The sequence below is a fragment of the Mercenaria mercenaria genome, chromosome 17, assembly GCF_021730395.1.
Source record: "Mercenaria mercenaria strain notata chromosome 17, MADL_Memer_1, whole genome shotgun sequence".
Taxonomy (NCBI): domain Eukaryota; kingdom Metazoa; phylum Mollusca; class Bivalvia; order Venerida; family Veneridae; genus Mercenaria; species Mercenaria mercenaria.
The window spans coordinates 1660357-1676762 of NC_069377.1; the positions used below are offsets into that span (position 1 = coordinate 1660357).

Sequence of the window (16406 nt, forward strand, 5' to 3'; positions counted from 1 at the left end):
CTTGTTTCTGATTGGACCAAAATCGAACATAGTGGGTAACTTCACATGGAAGCTCTAGGGTAGAGTAGAGATCAACACTATACTCAATAACCCACTTGAACGGCATAAGTTAGTAAACCAATCGTACCTTTCCTGTTGAAGAGTTGAACTCTGCAAACTCCACGGCGAGGTAGGGTCTACTGGCTCCTTGCTTTTCATCACAACGCTCAATGTGCAGGGAAAAGAAGTTTTACATATTTCCAGGGCCCAATTTGTGATAGGTCGATTACTTTACTGATGGGAGTAAGTATTATTTACACCACAGCTTACCCTTCTCTAGAGCTCCGATGTGAACTTACTCAGTATTTCACAAGGAGTACCTGCTCTAAAAATAGTTGGTTCCCTTTAACTATTTATGTAATGTAACGTGTGATGCTGGGATCTAGTATCACTGTAATTAACTCAAATCTTCCATAAATTTCCCAGATCTTACTATTTAGAGCAATTCGAAAATAATTATAGCAATGGTAATATGAAAAGGGAGCCAATCACTATCTGTGCATATGTGAAACGTTATCAATACACCATTTTACATATTTACCCGTTTATATGAATGAAAAGGTGTTGAAAAAGACGTTAAACCCAAACACACACACACATATTTACCCAGAGTTTCATGAAACATTATGTAACAGGTTTACTTCATGTTTTTCCAGATTCCTCTGATGATAACTAAATCAATATTTTCCGGTTGGGTTCAGCATATTTTTATTTAGCTGATTTTGCTCTGTATAATATACCCTGCAATAGCCCGAATTCATGAGAATTCCATGCGTAGATATTCAGTTAGACACAAGCGGTATACGTACAGTATCCTTAACGAATTAAACAGATAAATGTACTATAAAAGCAGAGGGATTAGCATACATGAGAGAGGCTAAGATAACTATTGGACAACCCACATATAAATAAAGTGGTCAGTGTATGATTTAAATGCTTCGGTAATTAAACTTATTACTCTGTATTGTAAAACAAGTAAATTTTGTGATACATCAAATTTCAACAAGTACTGTCAACTTTTCACATAAAGAAATAGAAATTATTGCATCTTCATTATATCAAAATAACCATAGTTTGTCATCTTAAAATTTAGAATTAGTCATTCCTGCCGCACTCCACCTTCCCTAAAAGGACAAAATTACAATTTTCTAATTGGCAAGGTCAATTAGAATATAAAATAAACTCGTTCAAAAGCCGGGCTTAGAGGTCAGTTACGAACTAGAGTATTATTGATTGTTCAAACATACGCGAATAAAGGACGAGAGAAACGGAAGTATATTAAATATAAAAGAAATTCAAATTCTACGAAGAAAAAGTGTAGGTCAATCGGTTTTTTTTTATAAATCATTAATACGGTGACTGAATGGGTTCGTATACATAAACAAGTTCAAGTTAGTCTTCTGTTGTACTTGTGCTGTTGAATGTTATATAGTAAGTATATGATTTATAACGATATTCAGATCATAGCATTAGTGGATTATATTGGATTACATAAAATCTAATGATGGAAAAAGTTTGTTTATCTTAAATGGCGTTTTATGTGAATATTATTTTTTCGTTTAACGCGTATTTTACATTTCAGTATATTAAAGTGGCATTATGCGCATCTTACTGCACATAGTGTGTGTTTTGGTGAATGTTTTATAAAAGTAATTATCGGTTGGTTTTAAATTAACGTTAATGCCGCATAACTGGTTGAAGCTGATGCTGTAGAAATAAAAAAATATCGGACTAATAAAATAAAAGTTTTATTCTTCAAACTTCTACGCATTGATCTCCCTTGCCTAGTCAAAATAAGAACAGTCATATTTGGAAAGGTATTATTTCGTACTGGTAGAAGGAAGAGTTTGGTATATTAGATTAAAAGCTATAATTTCCTCCACCCTTTTTTACACACATGTCCATTTAAGCTGGATTTTACTTGAAAAATGCGCATAATTCCACTTTAAAAGGATACACTTTCAACATATATTCTTTTAAACCAGACGAATTTCTCTTGACTTTTAGGTAACAAGACTATCTTCGTAATAATAAATAATACATATTAAGACGGTAAAGTTGTTCCAAATAGACTATAGATTTTCTCTATTTACCCATTATATCCATTTACCCTAAAGACTAGTTGAAAGTCATTTTTGTTATTATAGAGCGCTTTTATGATCTTTTGGGACTGCCGTTCATTTCTTGGTCATTTAGAAATCGACTTTGCTTTAACATTGAAAAAATAAAGGTAAGGGTAAATCTCCCGGAAACACACAGCACCCTAAACACATCCAAAGAGCCAGGTATCGCAAAATAGGCCCAAACTAAAAAGAACCCGAAACCGAAGATAACCCCGCGTTCATTTATACTTATGCCAAAATATATTAATGAATTACTACATGTAGCTACTTTAAAACGATATCTATAGGAAACAGGCCCTAAGCACATAATGTTGATAAATTTAATATCAGCATTGCCATAAACGAGATTCCAGCCCAGGTAATGGATTCCCCAGCAAAAGAATATCGCTAGTTTCTCACAATGATGACAGTCATTGTCATTTCCCCTAACAAAGAGCTCAACTGTCTATGCTTACATGCTCAACCTGAATAGAATATAGCCCTATCATAAATACTGTTAGCGACAAAGTGTTCCCAGTCCCACTGCACTATATCTTAGAATACAGCCGCGATGAATCCTATTGCACAAATTTTTAACCAGTTTCCACGAATCTGCTCTTCTTTGTTTGGTGATACTTTCCATGATATGACTTACATTTAAAATGTATTTCCATAACAAAAAACTCAATATATCTTTATTAGACTTTCAGACGTTGAGAACATTTGTTGGACGGACTAACGATGAGCTCTGGAAGTATCTGTGCACCACTGTGTGCATACTTCTGCTTCTTTGTCGTACCATTCATATTTCAAAGCGTTGGTCTCTTCACACCAAAGTGGGCCTCAAATGCAACATGTGACTCTATTGGACTTATGTATAGTTGTTGCACCGGAAATAACACTGAAGCCTGTCAAACTACAAATGGAAGAAACAGTACGCATATCTCAATATCATTCGTTACTTTTATATGGAATAATACCCCATCATCACGACCATATATCAACACACATTATTTCTCCTTTTAAACTGTAAAAATCAATTCAATCCCAAAATTGTAATTAACATCTTTTGAGCGAATATTGAAATTTCATTGGGAAAGCAGCAACACATTTGACTTGCTCAAGCTTGTTGGTTCTACCAGTAGGATTACCACTACTATTTCAATTAAGTAATTAAATTCGATAATTGTAATTAACAGCTTTTGAGAGATTATTGAAATCCCATTGGGTAGGCAGAAAAACATCTGGCTTGCTCAAGGTTGTTGGTTCTATCACTAGGATTATCACTAGTATTTTAGTTAAACCGATTTTCGAATAAAAATTCTATATTAGTGATTGTTGTTTAACGCCACTAATATGTTAAAGGTTATAAAATATTTAATTTTCAGTGTTGGACGCCTGGGCTTTAGGGTTACACACTATGTCGTTTGTATTTATGGTACTTGCTATGTTGGTTTCGTTCTGTGGAGTATCAAGTGCTTGCGGAATGTGTCATAGATGTTATGACAAGAATGAGGATTTTGGTGTTAAAACTGCTCGCCGGATTTGCGATAAGCTGTTCGGAGTAATATTGCATTTGGTCGCTTTCCTGTTATTTGCGATTGCAGGTAAAAATTATGCTAGTATAATAATAATAACTATGTGAATGATGACACTAATAATAACTATGTGAATGATGACACTAATGTCAAAGTTTTATGAGTTAAGTGCTTGATTTCTACTAGTAAAAGTAGTGCTGACACTTAATCTAAAGTCAGTGAACATTTCGGCATCATTACACACTAATCCGTATTTCAAATACAACACATTTGAACTTCTATCGATTTTTTTCTGAATATTTGATATAACACTTTTTATAGCAAATAAAACGTATACCTGTTATTATACGGAAGCATTTACCTTGCGCTCATTAGTCTCCGAAAATGGATTGCGTTTTTACGTAAATTTATGCGATAACGTTATTTGAAAAAAGCTTACTTAATAAAGCAAGTGAATGAAGTAATGTCATGTACATAAATCCCTACTGGAAACCTAATGATGTGATATCTGTCAATTACGTATATACAATATTGTGCTACATATAAGAGCCCGCCCGCTTAGCTCAGTATGGAGAGCGTTGGTCTACGGATCGCGGGTTCACGATCATTTGCTTTTAACAATATTATTTTTCTGGTATTCGTATCATATTCTGCTCAACCCGGGGCTAGTAGCATGTCTTTCCGATACCGACCATGAACAGGCTCATTCAAACTAAGCCTGCAAATATTTCAATATACTCGTGATGAGTGACCTCTGTTTCCACTTTTTCTATATTATTTAAAAGAACACGTGTCTGTCTTACATTTTATGACCCCCATAGATATTGCGATTGATAGATCGCTTTTCAGATTTCATTCGATGATGATCAAGTTATTTATAATTCTGTAATTTTACTGTTTTACTGTAAGAATCTTTACATTAGCAAAAATGCACTATTCTATTTCATTACAGGTCTATTCAGTGTTATAGGTTGTATTGTAGTATCAACAAAGTTCTCCACTTCCCAGCTCGGCTACTCTTTTTACCTCAGTCTGATCGCAGGTTGTCTCATTATTCTTTTGAGCATTGTTGTCTGCTTTATGGAGTGTAAAAATGACCAAAGTGACTACGAAAGTTTATCCGGTACAGACTCTCCATTAGACAGTAGTATTGGCACAGCATCCCGACCAGGAGTATTTACCTTCATGAAAAAATCAGCTGTAGAGAAACTACTTCAATCATCAAGGCGAAACAGACCAAATTAAAAGTTATCAACATTTGCTTTGTAATATGTAAACTTTCTTATGATCTGTTAGCCACACTTCCAAAACATTCAATATAAGCATTGTTTTTTCATATGTTGATGTAAGTAGAATCATTTGACATTCATTGTTGATTGTCAGCAGTCTTCGCGATACAGAATAAACAATGTACCTAAGCTAGTATATGATATACTGTAAAAAGCCAACCGCTCAAGTACGTAAAGAGAAGAGCACAATGTGAGTTTCGAGGGACATAGGAGATATATAGAAAATGACTTTGGATCATCAGTTAATTAATCAAATTAGTATAGGTACCCAAGTACTTAGTATCATGTTTGTTTTATATTAAGTGGCTTGGTTTGTTTCACTTCGAAGGGATTCTTTGAAATACGGATTCCAATAGTTCTAAATGAAAGCTATAATGAAGCAATATATCCAGTTGTTTTTAGCATCTCCCTGACTTTATATTCATTTTCATAAATGCATAGAATGCTTGTTAAGTTTGCTTTATGTGAGCAATGATTTTATAACCTTTTTGCCATTTTGTTTGTTTTTATTTTATTCCACATTTTACATTTGCATATATCTCTATGACAATTGATCAAATTATTTGTTTATATACGCCCGTTTGAAAAACGGGACGGATAATGGGAACTCCCCTAGCGATCGGGCGGGCGGCGTCCACAGACTTTGTCCGGAGCATATCTTCTTCATGCATGGAGGGATTTTGATGAAACTTGGCACAGTTGTTCACCATCATGAGACGGAGTGTTATGCGCAAGAACCAGGTCCCTAGGTCTAAGGTCAAGGTCACACTTTGAGATCAAATGTCAAATTCAAGAATGACATGGTCCGGAGCATATCTTCTTCACGCATGGAAGGATTTTGATGAAACTTGGTACAATTGTTCACCATCATGCAACGGAGTGTCATGCGCAAGAACCAGGTCCCTAGGTTAAGGTCATGGTCACAATTAGAGATCAAAGGTCAAATTCAAGAATGACATGGTCCGGAGCATATCTTCTTCATGCATGGAGGGATTTTGATGAAACTTGGCACAGTTGTTCACCATCACGAGACGGAGTGTCATTCGCAAGACCCAGGTCCCTTGGTCTAAGGTCAAGGTCACACTTAAAGGTCAAAGTGTACAAGAATGAAAACTTTTTCCGTAGCATTTCTTCTTCATGCATGGAGGGATTTTAATATAACTTGGAACAAATGTTCACCACCACGAGATGGTGTGTCTTGCGCAAGAACCAGGTCCCTAGATCTAAGGTCAAGGTCACACTTAGAGGCCAAATGTCAGATACAAGAATGACTTTGTCTGAAGCATTTCTTCTTCATGCATGGAGGGATTTTGATGTAACTTGGCACAATTGTACACCATCATGAGACGAAGTGTCATGCGCAGGTCCCTTCTTTAGAGTTACTTCCTTTTGTTATTACTATAAATAGCTTATATTGCAACTTTTTCATTACTAGTCGTAGGGAAAAATCAAGACCACTTTTCTGTAGTACAACATGCATATTACATCCAATGTTGAGGTGTATTTTGACCTATCTCTACAGGGTAAGGATTTTTGTGTAGACTTACAAATATTTTTTTGGATTTTTTTTGGTTAAGATTAACTTCCCTTAGTTGTTACTATAAATAACCTATACTGTAACTTTTTTTTTATAATTGACCGTAGGAAAAACCCAAGATCACTTTTCTGTGGTACAACATAGATGTTACTTTCAAATTTTAGGTGTATTTTAAGGTATCTCTACTTGGTAAGGAGTTTTTTTGTGGACATAGAAAAACAAAAGAATTACAATAATTACTAAACAACCACAAAGTTAAGATTCCATTTGCAAACACAGCTGCTATTTGCTAATTTGCTGCGACGGGCGTATATTGTGACTTTCTTGCACTCTTGTTAAATGTTACTATTCCAACAAGTCAATGTACTGGAAGGTGTCTATATCTTACAGCAGTTTGACCAAATGCTCTGATATCTGTCAATAATGTATAATCAAAGCACTAATTTATTACTGTTTACTAATTATTAACTTGTTATAATGCTCATTGTCTGGATTACAATTTTCATATATTAAAACAAATCCACAGTTGTTCATTGCTTATAACATTTATAAATATAAAAAGGAATTTGAATAAGATTTCATGTTAAAACTGACTAACCCACACATTGTGATTTTTTAAAGAAATTTTCACCAAACGGCAAAATGTCACCATTGTTTCATATATTTACATGAAACATAATGGTTAATCAGTGTACATTCTAGTTTTCGCAGTTTTTCTTTATAAGCCGTTGCAACGGTTTATCTTTTGTTAACATTGAGAAATATAGAACAAGAAGCAAAAATATCATCACGTGGGCACCAAACCAAAACTGCGCATGCGTACATTTTGCTTCCGTCACTAACAATTGAGCAAAAACGTAAGTTTAAGTATCGCACACAGTAAGCAGTAGGTTGAGTTATATTCATTTTGTAGTGAAAGTTTTGACCGTTCGAAACTTGCATTTGACCAACTTTATTTTTGTTTGCATGACATACTTTGTGTTAGTTTGTTGTTCTCTGGTTTCTAATTTATTGTTTTGCTATTATTTTTGTATAAAATCGGCAGTATATTTAATTGAAATTATGACCGGGCAATGCTTTTATTTAAGTGAAGTGTAAGATTGTTATAAAATTCATAAAACTTACCCGTAAAGCTTTTAAATTATCACAAGAAAGCTTCATTAACATAAGATTATAATAAAGGCGGAGTGTGTTTAAACATAATTACGTGTCAGTAGTGACACATATAAGTAAGTGAACAAGTAAGAACTAGATTAACTTAATCGTTTTGACTTCGTCGAATCTTATTGAAGAAAAAGAAATTAAGGTGCACCTAATTTGAAGTTATTGGGTTCCATTTCGACATTTGACTGACGTGAAATCGGGGTTCATAAAAATGGACGTCAATGGTCGTGTTTGAAGATTTGCAGAGAAAAAAGTTACAGAAATATCAAACATGTAAAAAACACATTCTGTGAGGAATATGCTGAATTTATATAAAAAAATGTCGAAACGAACCCAACAACTTCAAAATAGGCCTATTCCACCTTAAAGACAGAAATATCAGTCAAGTAAAAAAACACATTCTTTGAGGAATATGCTGACTTTTATATAAAACAAAATGTCGAAACGGAACCCAACAACTCCAAAATAGGCGCATTCCACCTTAAATACAGTTTTTAAAACAACATTTTTGCGGGACTTTCACACCTCTTTATCCAGCATTCATAAAACCCCGTCGGAATGTTTGTTTGCCTAGGATCTACAAGAAAGGCACCAGCATCGTTATATCTTCTGTTCTATCAGTACTATATACAATGCTTCTCTTGGCGCGGAATTTTCTTTTGCTGTATCTTGCAGCAACGTTCTTACTTGTTAGCTGGTGATATAACAGGCAAATTTAGTGATGTTTCAGTACAGAGAGAAAAAGTTTTTATATCGAATAAGTAACATTTGTGACCTACCTGTAATTTGAAATTTTAACATATGTTTTGCCATTCATAATTTGTAGATTAGATGTTTTGAAAAGCCAAATTTGTCCTACAGGTGACAAGGACAGTTTTCATTGCCCTATATTTGAAACCTTTATTTGTATTTTTGCCATATATTTGAAACCTTTTATATATAGTAGATGAACCAACAGGGAATATATTGACGTTTTACATCGAACTTTGAAGAAATACTCTACTCTTTATCATGCAACATACACCATTATTTTTTATGCCATATACACCATTGTTTCCCAAATACCGCAAATATAACAGTTTAAGATATGTATACGTTTCTATATCACTTGTTACAGATATAACGGGGAATGTCTTTCGTTTTGTATCCATTATTCCTATAACCATTTTTACGGTACAAAGCTAACGAGGTTATATTTAGATGTACATCCCTCAATCCGGCTTTGAAAACAATAAGCTTGAAACAGTGCCGAGAAAATTGATCCTTGTATCCAGGCGTTTGACCACGAGAGAGTATCATTAGCTATATAAATGGTTTCTGTCGACTCGGTAAGGTTTTTCAAAGATTCAGTGTACTCAAAAGGATTCAAATCTGCGAACGAACTTTGTGGCGTCTGGTCGTTTATCCACGCTTGAACCGTACCAGCTTCAAACTCATCTTCTATCTCTGGATGAATTTTCTTAATTTGCGAAATGGCTCTTTTGATTGCTACCTCTGCTGTTTCTGATCCAAGTACAACTGCGTTATCTTGCAGCGCGTAGACTTGCAATATTCCACGTTCGTCTTCCTTTCTTCCAGATTTTACAAAGTCAGGATAATAGAGCCTTCCTATCTGTTGGTCTGTTATGCTGCATCCTCCCTGTAGTTCTACGCTGCTAGTATCTTTAGGGATATCTTTATGACTTTCATCATCTTTTCTGTCTTTCTGCCAGAACCGCCTCCTGCATTGCAAATGAATCTTGGTAGCTTGGATAAGGACAACATCATCTAAAGCTTTTTTCTGCTCAAGAGTCAAAGGGATTTCTATTTGCCTTAGAGCATGCACTGGAACCGTAAGAAAAACTGCATCTGCATAGACAACATTTTCTGTTCCTGTAGTATCATTTTTACCAATGACCTTTATATTTCTCCGTCGGCCTTCGTTAATATTTTGAATCTTTGTTACCATGAACCCATATTTCAAATTTTTAGATAAATCTACGCTTTTATTCCACCCATTTTCGTTCTTCCTAATAAAAGATTTCGGCAATTCGTCCATTCCAAATGTTGGTGTATACATAGGATCAACACGCCACTCCCCAAACTGTATTCTTAAATACAAGATGAGATCCTTCCCAAGTAACGGCCTGTACGTAGATACCTGTAATAACAAAGCACTTTTTCAGCATTACGATGGAAACTGCGTCTGTAGAAAGTTGACAGATTTTAAAACTCTGCAAATAAACACTAATAACATTTGAAACAAATAATGCATGTATGTAAAGTGTACCTTAAAAGCTTCGATGGCTGCCTCTGGCCAGGGCCGAAGCTGTGGCTCATTTGCGGTTTGCAATATACAGCTTCTAAAAAAATCCTCGAGAGAGAATTTGCTCCATTTTTTGATCCAAGAAAGCCACATCTCTTTGTTTGGATTGCTGCCAAGATCTTGCTTTATCTTTTCTACCGTACACTTGAAGTAATCCCCTAAAATAATGGTAAAACCATCACATATTTTATATTTTTCTTCTTCGAAATTTATTCATGCAATAAACTTTTTAAAAGAATTTTAACGTTTTCTTTTTTAATGTTTAATGTATCGGAAACTGAACTTCTCGTAATTTGATCTACGAAGCACTTTTTAGTTTGATCGTATAATTTAAACATCTAATCACAAAGATTTTTTTCAAAATACCTATTAAAGTTACATGTAAAATACAGCGTTTGGAAACAGCATATTCTTACATCAGAAAATATAGTTTTTTATATGACAAACGCCAGCTGAACAGGAAAAAGATAATCATCAGCAAGGATTTTTTTTTTAAATTTTATTTTTAGCCGGGCAATGGATATCTAAACTTCAAGTTTCAATTTCTTATAATAGAATTCAATCAAATTTCTAATAAGTTTGTAAGGGCAATATTCGGGATTTGTTTAGTACACTAGTGGAAGTATATGGCATGGGGCGAACAAATACATCACTTATCGCGATCATTTTCTATTTAATTGATGTTGGCTGCATCTTAAAAATATACACATATGCGTACGAAGTAAGGAACAGCCATATATGTGATAAATATTTCGTAAATGCTAATGTAACGAAACGAAAATTGTGTTTCTTATTCAAAGGAAAAGTGTAAAATGTATTTTATATATTATAAATACTTACGAATTCCTCTAATTCCAAGTTTCGTTTTTAAACCTTCAGTTTGCAACAGCTTTTCATCCCAGCCTGGCCAGTATTTGCTGCAGTAAAAGTCGTCATTTTTGTTCCAGTCTGAAATGATAGTTATGTAACACTTTATGGCATACAGACACTAAATAGGAAAAAAGGAGGCGGTAAAATGGTAGATTCAGATAGTCCTCATTTGATTTTGCTCTACACACCTATTTTTCTTACTTGCTTTGCAATCACATAACAGATCTATGCTTGACATGTAGATAGCATTTTCATAATGAAATAATAACGTGACAGACTGTGTCATGTATACTTAGACCATACACGACCACTACACTTTTTAAGTTACAGACATTTGAATGGGTCCTGACGTGTGCTGCAGCTATTGGAAATATGCCAATTTTATATAGAATAAAGAAGAACAGCCATTTAGTGTCTTTAGTGTGTAACCTTATAATCAACATTAAACGACATTTCCGTTTCAGTGTGAAATCATACATATTCCGTTCGGTATTACGATAGGATTTTTGTTTAAAAATAACGAAAAAGTCCGAAGCCATTGAATCCCAGTGAGGCAGTTTTTACCTTGCTTTCTGTGCTACTTTGGCGGCTGAGAAACAGTGTCGCTTTGAGCTGCCAACAGGAATTGTATCTTTGCAACTTTAGAAACCTTTGTCGTTGACTTGTTAATAATCTTGTTTTACAGTCTATTGATATTTTTTATTTTCTGATGAAGACATTATAAATTTTGTACAATTTTCAACAACAATAATACAAAAGTTTGAATTAATTGAAAATGTCCAATAGGTTTCCGAACATCCTCTCCAATATCTACATGAATTGAGTGATATATTAATACAGAACGTATTTTGACCGAAACTTTCTGTATTAAAAATATTTGTATACCCTATAAGCGTTACTTTCATTCAAGCTGTAGCAGTTACCTAATCCCATGCAACTATGCAACTTTCAGCTTGACATAATCAATTGTAAAGGTTAAAGGGCATTTTCAGTAATGTATGTAAGCTAATCAAATTTCGAAAATAGCTTTCCCAGGTTAGTTATGTCTCCCACGTGTAGTGGAGGGAGGGGGGGGGGGGATATTGATTTAGTGTTGTCCGTCTGTCTATCCGTCCGTCCATCTATCCGTTTGGATGTCACAAAGTTTGAACAGTATCATCTTAATAAGATTATCCAATTCGTTTTTTAAATAGTAAAATGATTTGTGTTCTTTTAATAATCATGAATATAGAAATAAACACAGCCAGAGAGACACAGACCTCCAAAGACGCCTGTCACATAAAGAAACACTCACGCACGTACGCACGATGACACAAACTGACAGCGAGGAAATAACGAACGGATATGTGTATATTGGGTATCCTCTATAGAAGAAATTGCGCATAGAAATGTCTCACAAGAACCAAAACGCCCAGGTGGCAAACCTAAGTAGAAACATTTGAACAATGCAGGTGAAGTAAGTGTATTAATGTCATGGAAAATATGCAGGTAAACCCTGCAATGTTTAGAGAGTTTAATATAAGGTGATTAATTAAAGTATACTAGCAATATTTTACAAGCCCGTGTTTGTGTCTCAAAGGAAGTTTTTAACAGTGTTTAATGTTGGGAGGAGGAGCCCGGGTGCCTCCTTTTGACATAATTTTAGCCATGAAATGGTTCTTGGGTAAAGCCATGAATTGTTCACAAAGCCATCTTGATGGCTTATTCGTATTAGAAAATAGACACCTCGTGCGGGGTTTCGAACATATAAAGATACGAGCGGATACAAGCTACAGACCATATCTCAAAGGTGCACTACAGATCCGAATTTTTCAGTTGAAAATATGAACAATTACTACGTTTACGTTTAGTTTCGCCAAATGTCACAGGGTGAGAAAAATGTGCAGCCAGACCGGGACTCGAACTCGGGGCCTCGGAATACCGTTCCGATGCTCTACCGACTGAGCTATCCGGCCGCCTACACATTTTCTCCCCGTTTTAATATTCAAGTTCTATACCGTGACATAAAAATGCGATTAACAGTACTATGCAACAGGTTTGAAATAAGACAAAATGCATGTTTAGCTAAACAAAGTATGAATATTTATAACTAAGGCAAACAGTCTAGCCAATGATTTATATTTGATATACACGTATAATAATTGGATGTTTTAGATTTAGAGCATCGCTTCAGGGGAATCATTTTGGGATAGATATTCTAGATATTCTATTGTGCATATCATGTGAAGAAGCCATCCGGCTGGCTTACGAAAGGTTGGCGGTTCTACTAGGTGGCCACCCGTAATGAAATAATGCACGGAGGGGCACCTGGGATCTTCCTCTACCATCAAAGCTAGAAAGCTCCCATATGACCTAAATTTGTGTCGTTGCGTTGTTTTACCCAACAAATCTATTGTGCATGCAAGTTTCTACAGCTACCACCAAACACTTGTTTCTACAAATAACCAACATAATACTATGTATGTCCAGTAACACTCGATGTATTGGGCAAATTTAAAATTTCTTGGAACAAAAACAGGACACCCGTCTTACTCTGCTGTTCAAATTTCAAATGACATGTGTTTTATTGGTAAACCAAGACAGCAGCAGCAGAACAAAATTATCAGTCAATATTGAGAAAGAAATAAAGTAACGCTAAATATAACATTCTTGGCGTGATATTAAAGATGTTTTCATGGATGCAACTAAATCTATCAATCTATATCCAGATCTAGATACCGACATACCATTTAGTAATTAACTCAGTTTGAATTTGCGTTTGATGTTGTTTACAGTAACTAGAAAAAAGTTACATTTCTCGCGAGAACACTTAAGATATTTGCAATGTTTAGGTAGATATATTTATCAAAAACCTGTCAAAATTCGGATGTAGATGTCATGCATTAAATTAAACATTGACGAAGATTTCAAAATCGATAACAACAAAAAAATCCCACCAGTACATCCTTAATGTGTGCGTTAACATTCCGTTCATTGCCTAATAAATATGCAATTTTTACATTGAAGAGTATATTAAATAATAAATAATGCGCATGGTTCGAATATAAGATTTGTTAACATGTGTACCATTTAGGATTAGGTAAGAGTTTAGATGCAGTTACCCTAACAGACACATTGTTAGGTCCATTTGGAGATACACAATATGACTACATGGGTCTTCGCAGTTGCACAATAAAATATATCAAAGAATGACACAGTGTTTCAGCAACGCAAATGTTTTGAAACATTACCCTATATCTACTGTTACTATTGATTTAAAAAGTGTTTTATCCTGTAGTGTATTGTAAAGAGCAGTTAACAGAACTCTGACTTTTCAACATATCAAGTCTGGCATAATTCATTTTGTTATTTATCGTTGTATCGAAGTAATTCAAGGAAAAATCTGCAAAATAGATATTAAACATTTTAAAATCTTACATAGAATTATTAATGAATACTAGTACGGGCCAAGCATCGTGCCAAAGCGATCGAGCTATTAAAGCGCACACTTTCCTTGGTAAAGTTACATAGGACTCTATACGAAAAATGCTTATATTCCTCAAAGTATCCGGGGCTGCTCCAGTTGCAATTTTAGACACTGTCACGATCACAGCCAGTGAGCATGCGCGGTGTGATAAACTATGAATTCAAATGATTAGCTTTGTAATATGTAGTACAAATGTGATAAACAAAATATATTAACACTGGAAAAGAGCATGAGAACGCATCTCTTGTCAAACATTTGTCTCAACATTTTCAAGGGGAGGCCCCAAAAACCCATTCCGCCGGAAGATGGAGGCCACCTCTCTCACCTACCCCACATTCGCAGCATTTCTGCTTGGTTCGTAGCTATGCTGCTCATATCTGTGCAGTTCAAAATCATCCAGGTATATCCCTGACTAACAGATATAATATACTTACTGATATAAAGGTATAACAGCATTTAGCAAAAGTAAGCAATTTTGTTTCAATCATAAATGGTAAATAAAAACACTTATGAATACTAGCTAGTAAACGACTGCAGTAGAAACATCATTTTTATGCACTCAAAAATGATGACTGTATATAAGAACAGATACACGTTCAAACATTTTGAAAGTGTTCTAATAACAGAATATATGTTCCATCTTACGTTACAGATTCTATAGGATAAACAACAACGTACAATATACAACAATTAAAGGTAAGTAAATAAAAGAGGTTTACCTGAAATCTTTATTGGAGGATCTCCATACAAGGACATGAAAGCATTTTCGTTATAATCCTGGAATGTACTGGTCTCAATGTTAAACAGCTTTATATAGTGTCTTGTCAGAAAATGGTTGTATGGAAGTCGCATTGCGCCTGCTGTAATTATGCAATACCGTACAAGTTAGGATTATGGAAGTCGCATTGCGCCTGCTGTAATTACGCAATACTGTACAAGTTAGGATTATGGAAGTAGCATTGCGCCTGCTGCAATTATTCAATACCGTACAAGTTAGGATTATGGAAGTCGCATTGCGCCTGCTGTAATTACGCAAAACCGTACAAGTTAAGATTAAGGAAGTCGCATTGTGCCTGCTGTTCTTATGCAATACCATACAAATTATGATTTTTAAAGCCTAACTTTATGAATTATAAAATATCAGGTAAGTCCTCTAACGTTGTTTCTTTCGACTGAATAAATGTACAAACAAATAGATTATCATTAAGTTGAGAATAACTATAACTAAATGCCTCCAAGTATATATTCCAAGTAGTATGGAGTGAAACAACAGCAGAATACGATAAACGTTTGTAAAATCTATTCTATATGATCTGTGAAATGAAGCAAACAAGTGAAATTTGCAAAATAAATTCTGTTTGATAGAAATGTTAATAGGTGTAACCGGTTCATACGTATCTGTGCAAATAGTCACCTTCACAGTGAAGATTGGGCGCGAACCCTTCTCTGACAGTCTTCACTCGTCCACCAACTCGAGACTGTGCTTCAAGAATTGTTACCTGCCAGTGTAAACAATCGTCTAGAGCATTACAACTACTAATAAACTTTGATAATGTGGCAGTTGACCTCAATACAACGACTATGGTTATTTTCCAATACAGGTATCTAATTAGTACCTTGTAATAAAGTCCAAAGAGAATTTTATGATGGATTATCTTTGAACACCCCTGGACTTATTGGACTCAACTGCCACATTATCAAAATTTATTTGTATGTGTGTGACATTTATAAGCACACTATTAGAGGTTAAATAGTTAAAAATGGACTGCTAAGTCCTGTAATTTACTGTTAAAACGGTCAATAATTATGACATTTTCTTCCACTCATTATTCTGTATCTGTATTGCTAAAAACCAAGTTGTCCTTCACCTTATAATCTATGTATTTAAAGTTCTTTGATCAGATAGAACCAAATGGAATCCATAATTAATAGAATACTTAGTATATCCCGGTAACAATTTCGAGAAGTTGTCTAGATATCAAACTCGGGTTTCATTTGTTCTCCCGATCACTGCATCTAAAATATAGATGCATTTCTAATACATGATAAGTATCTGCTACATACTTACCTGTATTGTGGCTATTTTTTGCAATTTT

The 16406-nt window shown here is 34.7% G+C and overlaps 1 protein-coding gene and 1 long non-coding RNA gene across 2 annotated transcripts; one reads left to right on the forward strand and one right to left on the reverse strand.

Annotated features, from left to right (window-relative positions):
• Window positions 1–1359: 1359 nt before the first annotated feature.
• Window positions 1360–3777, forward strand: LOC123536904 (uncharacterized). Its single transcript, XR_008368187.1, has 3 exons — window positions 1360–1470; window positions 2844–3075; window positions 3530–3777. It is a non-coding gene; the product is annotated as an uncharacterized LOC123536904 (long non-coding RNA).
• A 3135-nt stretch (window positions 3778–6912) lies between these two features.
• LOC123536688 (L-amino acid oxidase bordonein-L-like) lies at window positions 6913–15966 on the reverse strand. The gene is made up of 5 exons (XM_053528717.1): window positions 15725–15966; window positions 15030–15170; window positions 10815–10922; window positions 9939–10132; window positions 6913–9809 (listed from the first exon to the last, which is right to left on the reverse strand). The coding sequence occupies exons 2-5, from the start codon at window positions 15160–15162 to the stop codon at window positions 8838–8840; spliced, it is 1407 nt and encodes a 468-aa protein (XP_053384692.1). The 5' UTR covers window positions 15163–15170; window positions 15725–15966; the 3' UTR covers window positions 6913–8837.
• Window positions 15967–16406: the final 440 nt, after the last annotated feature.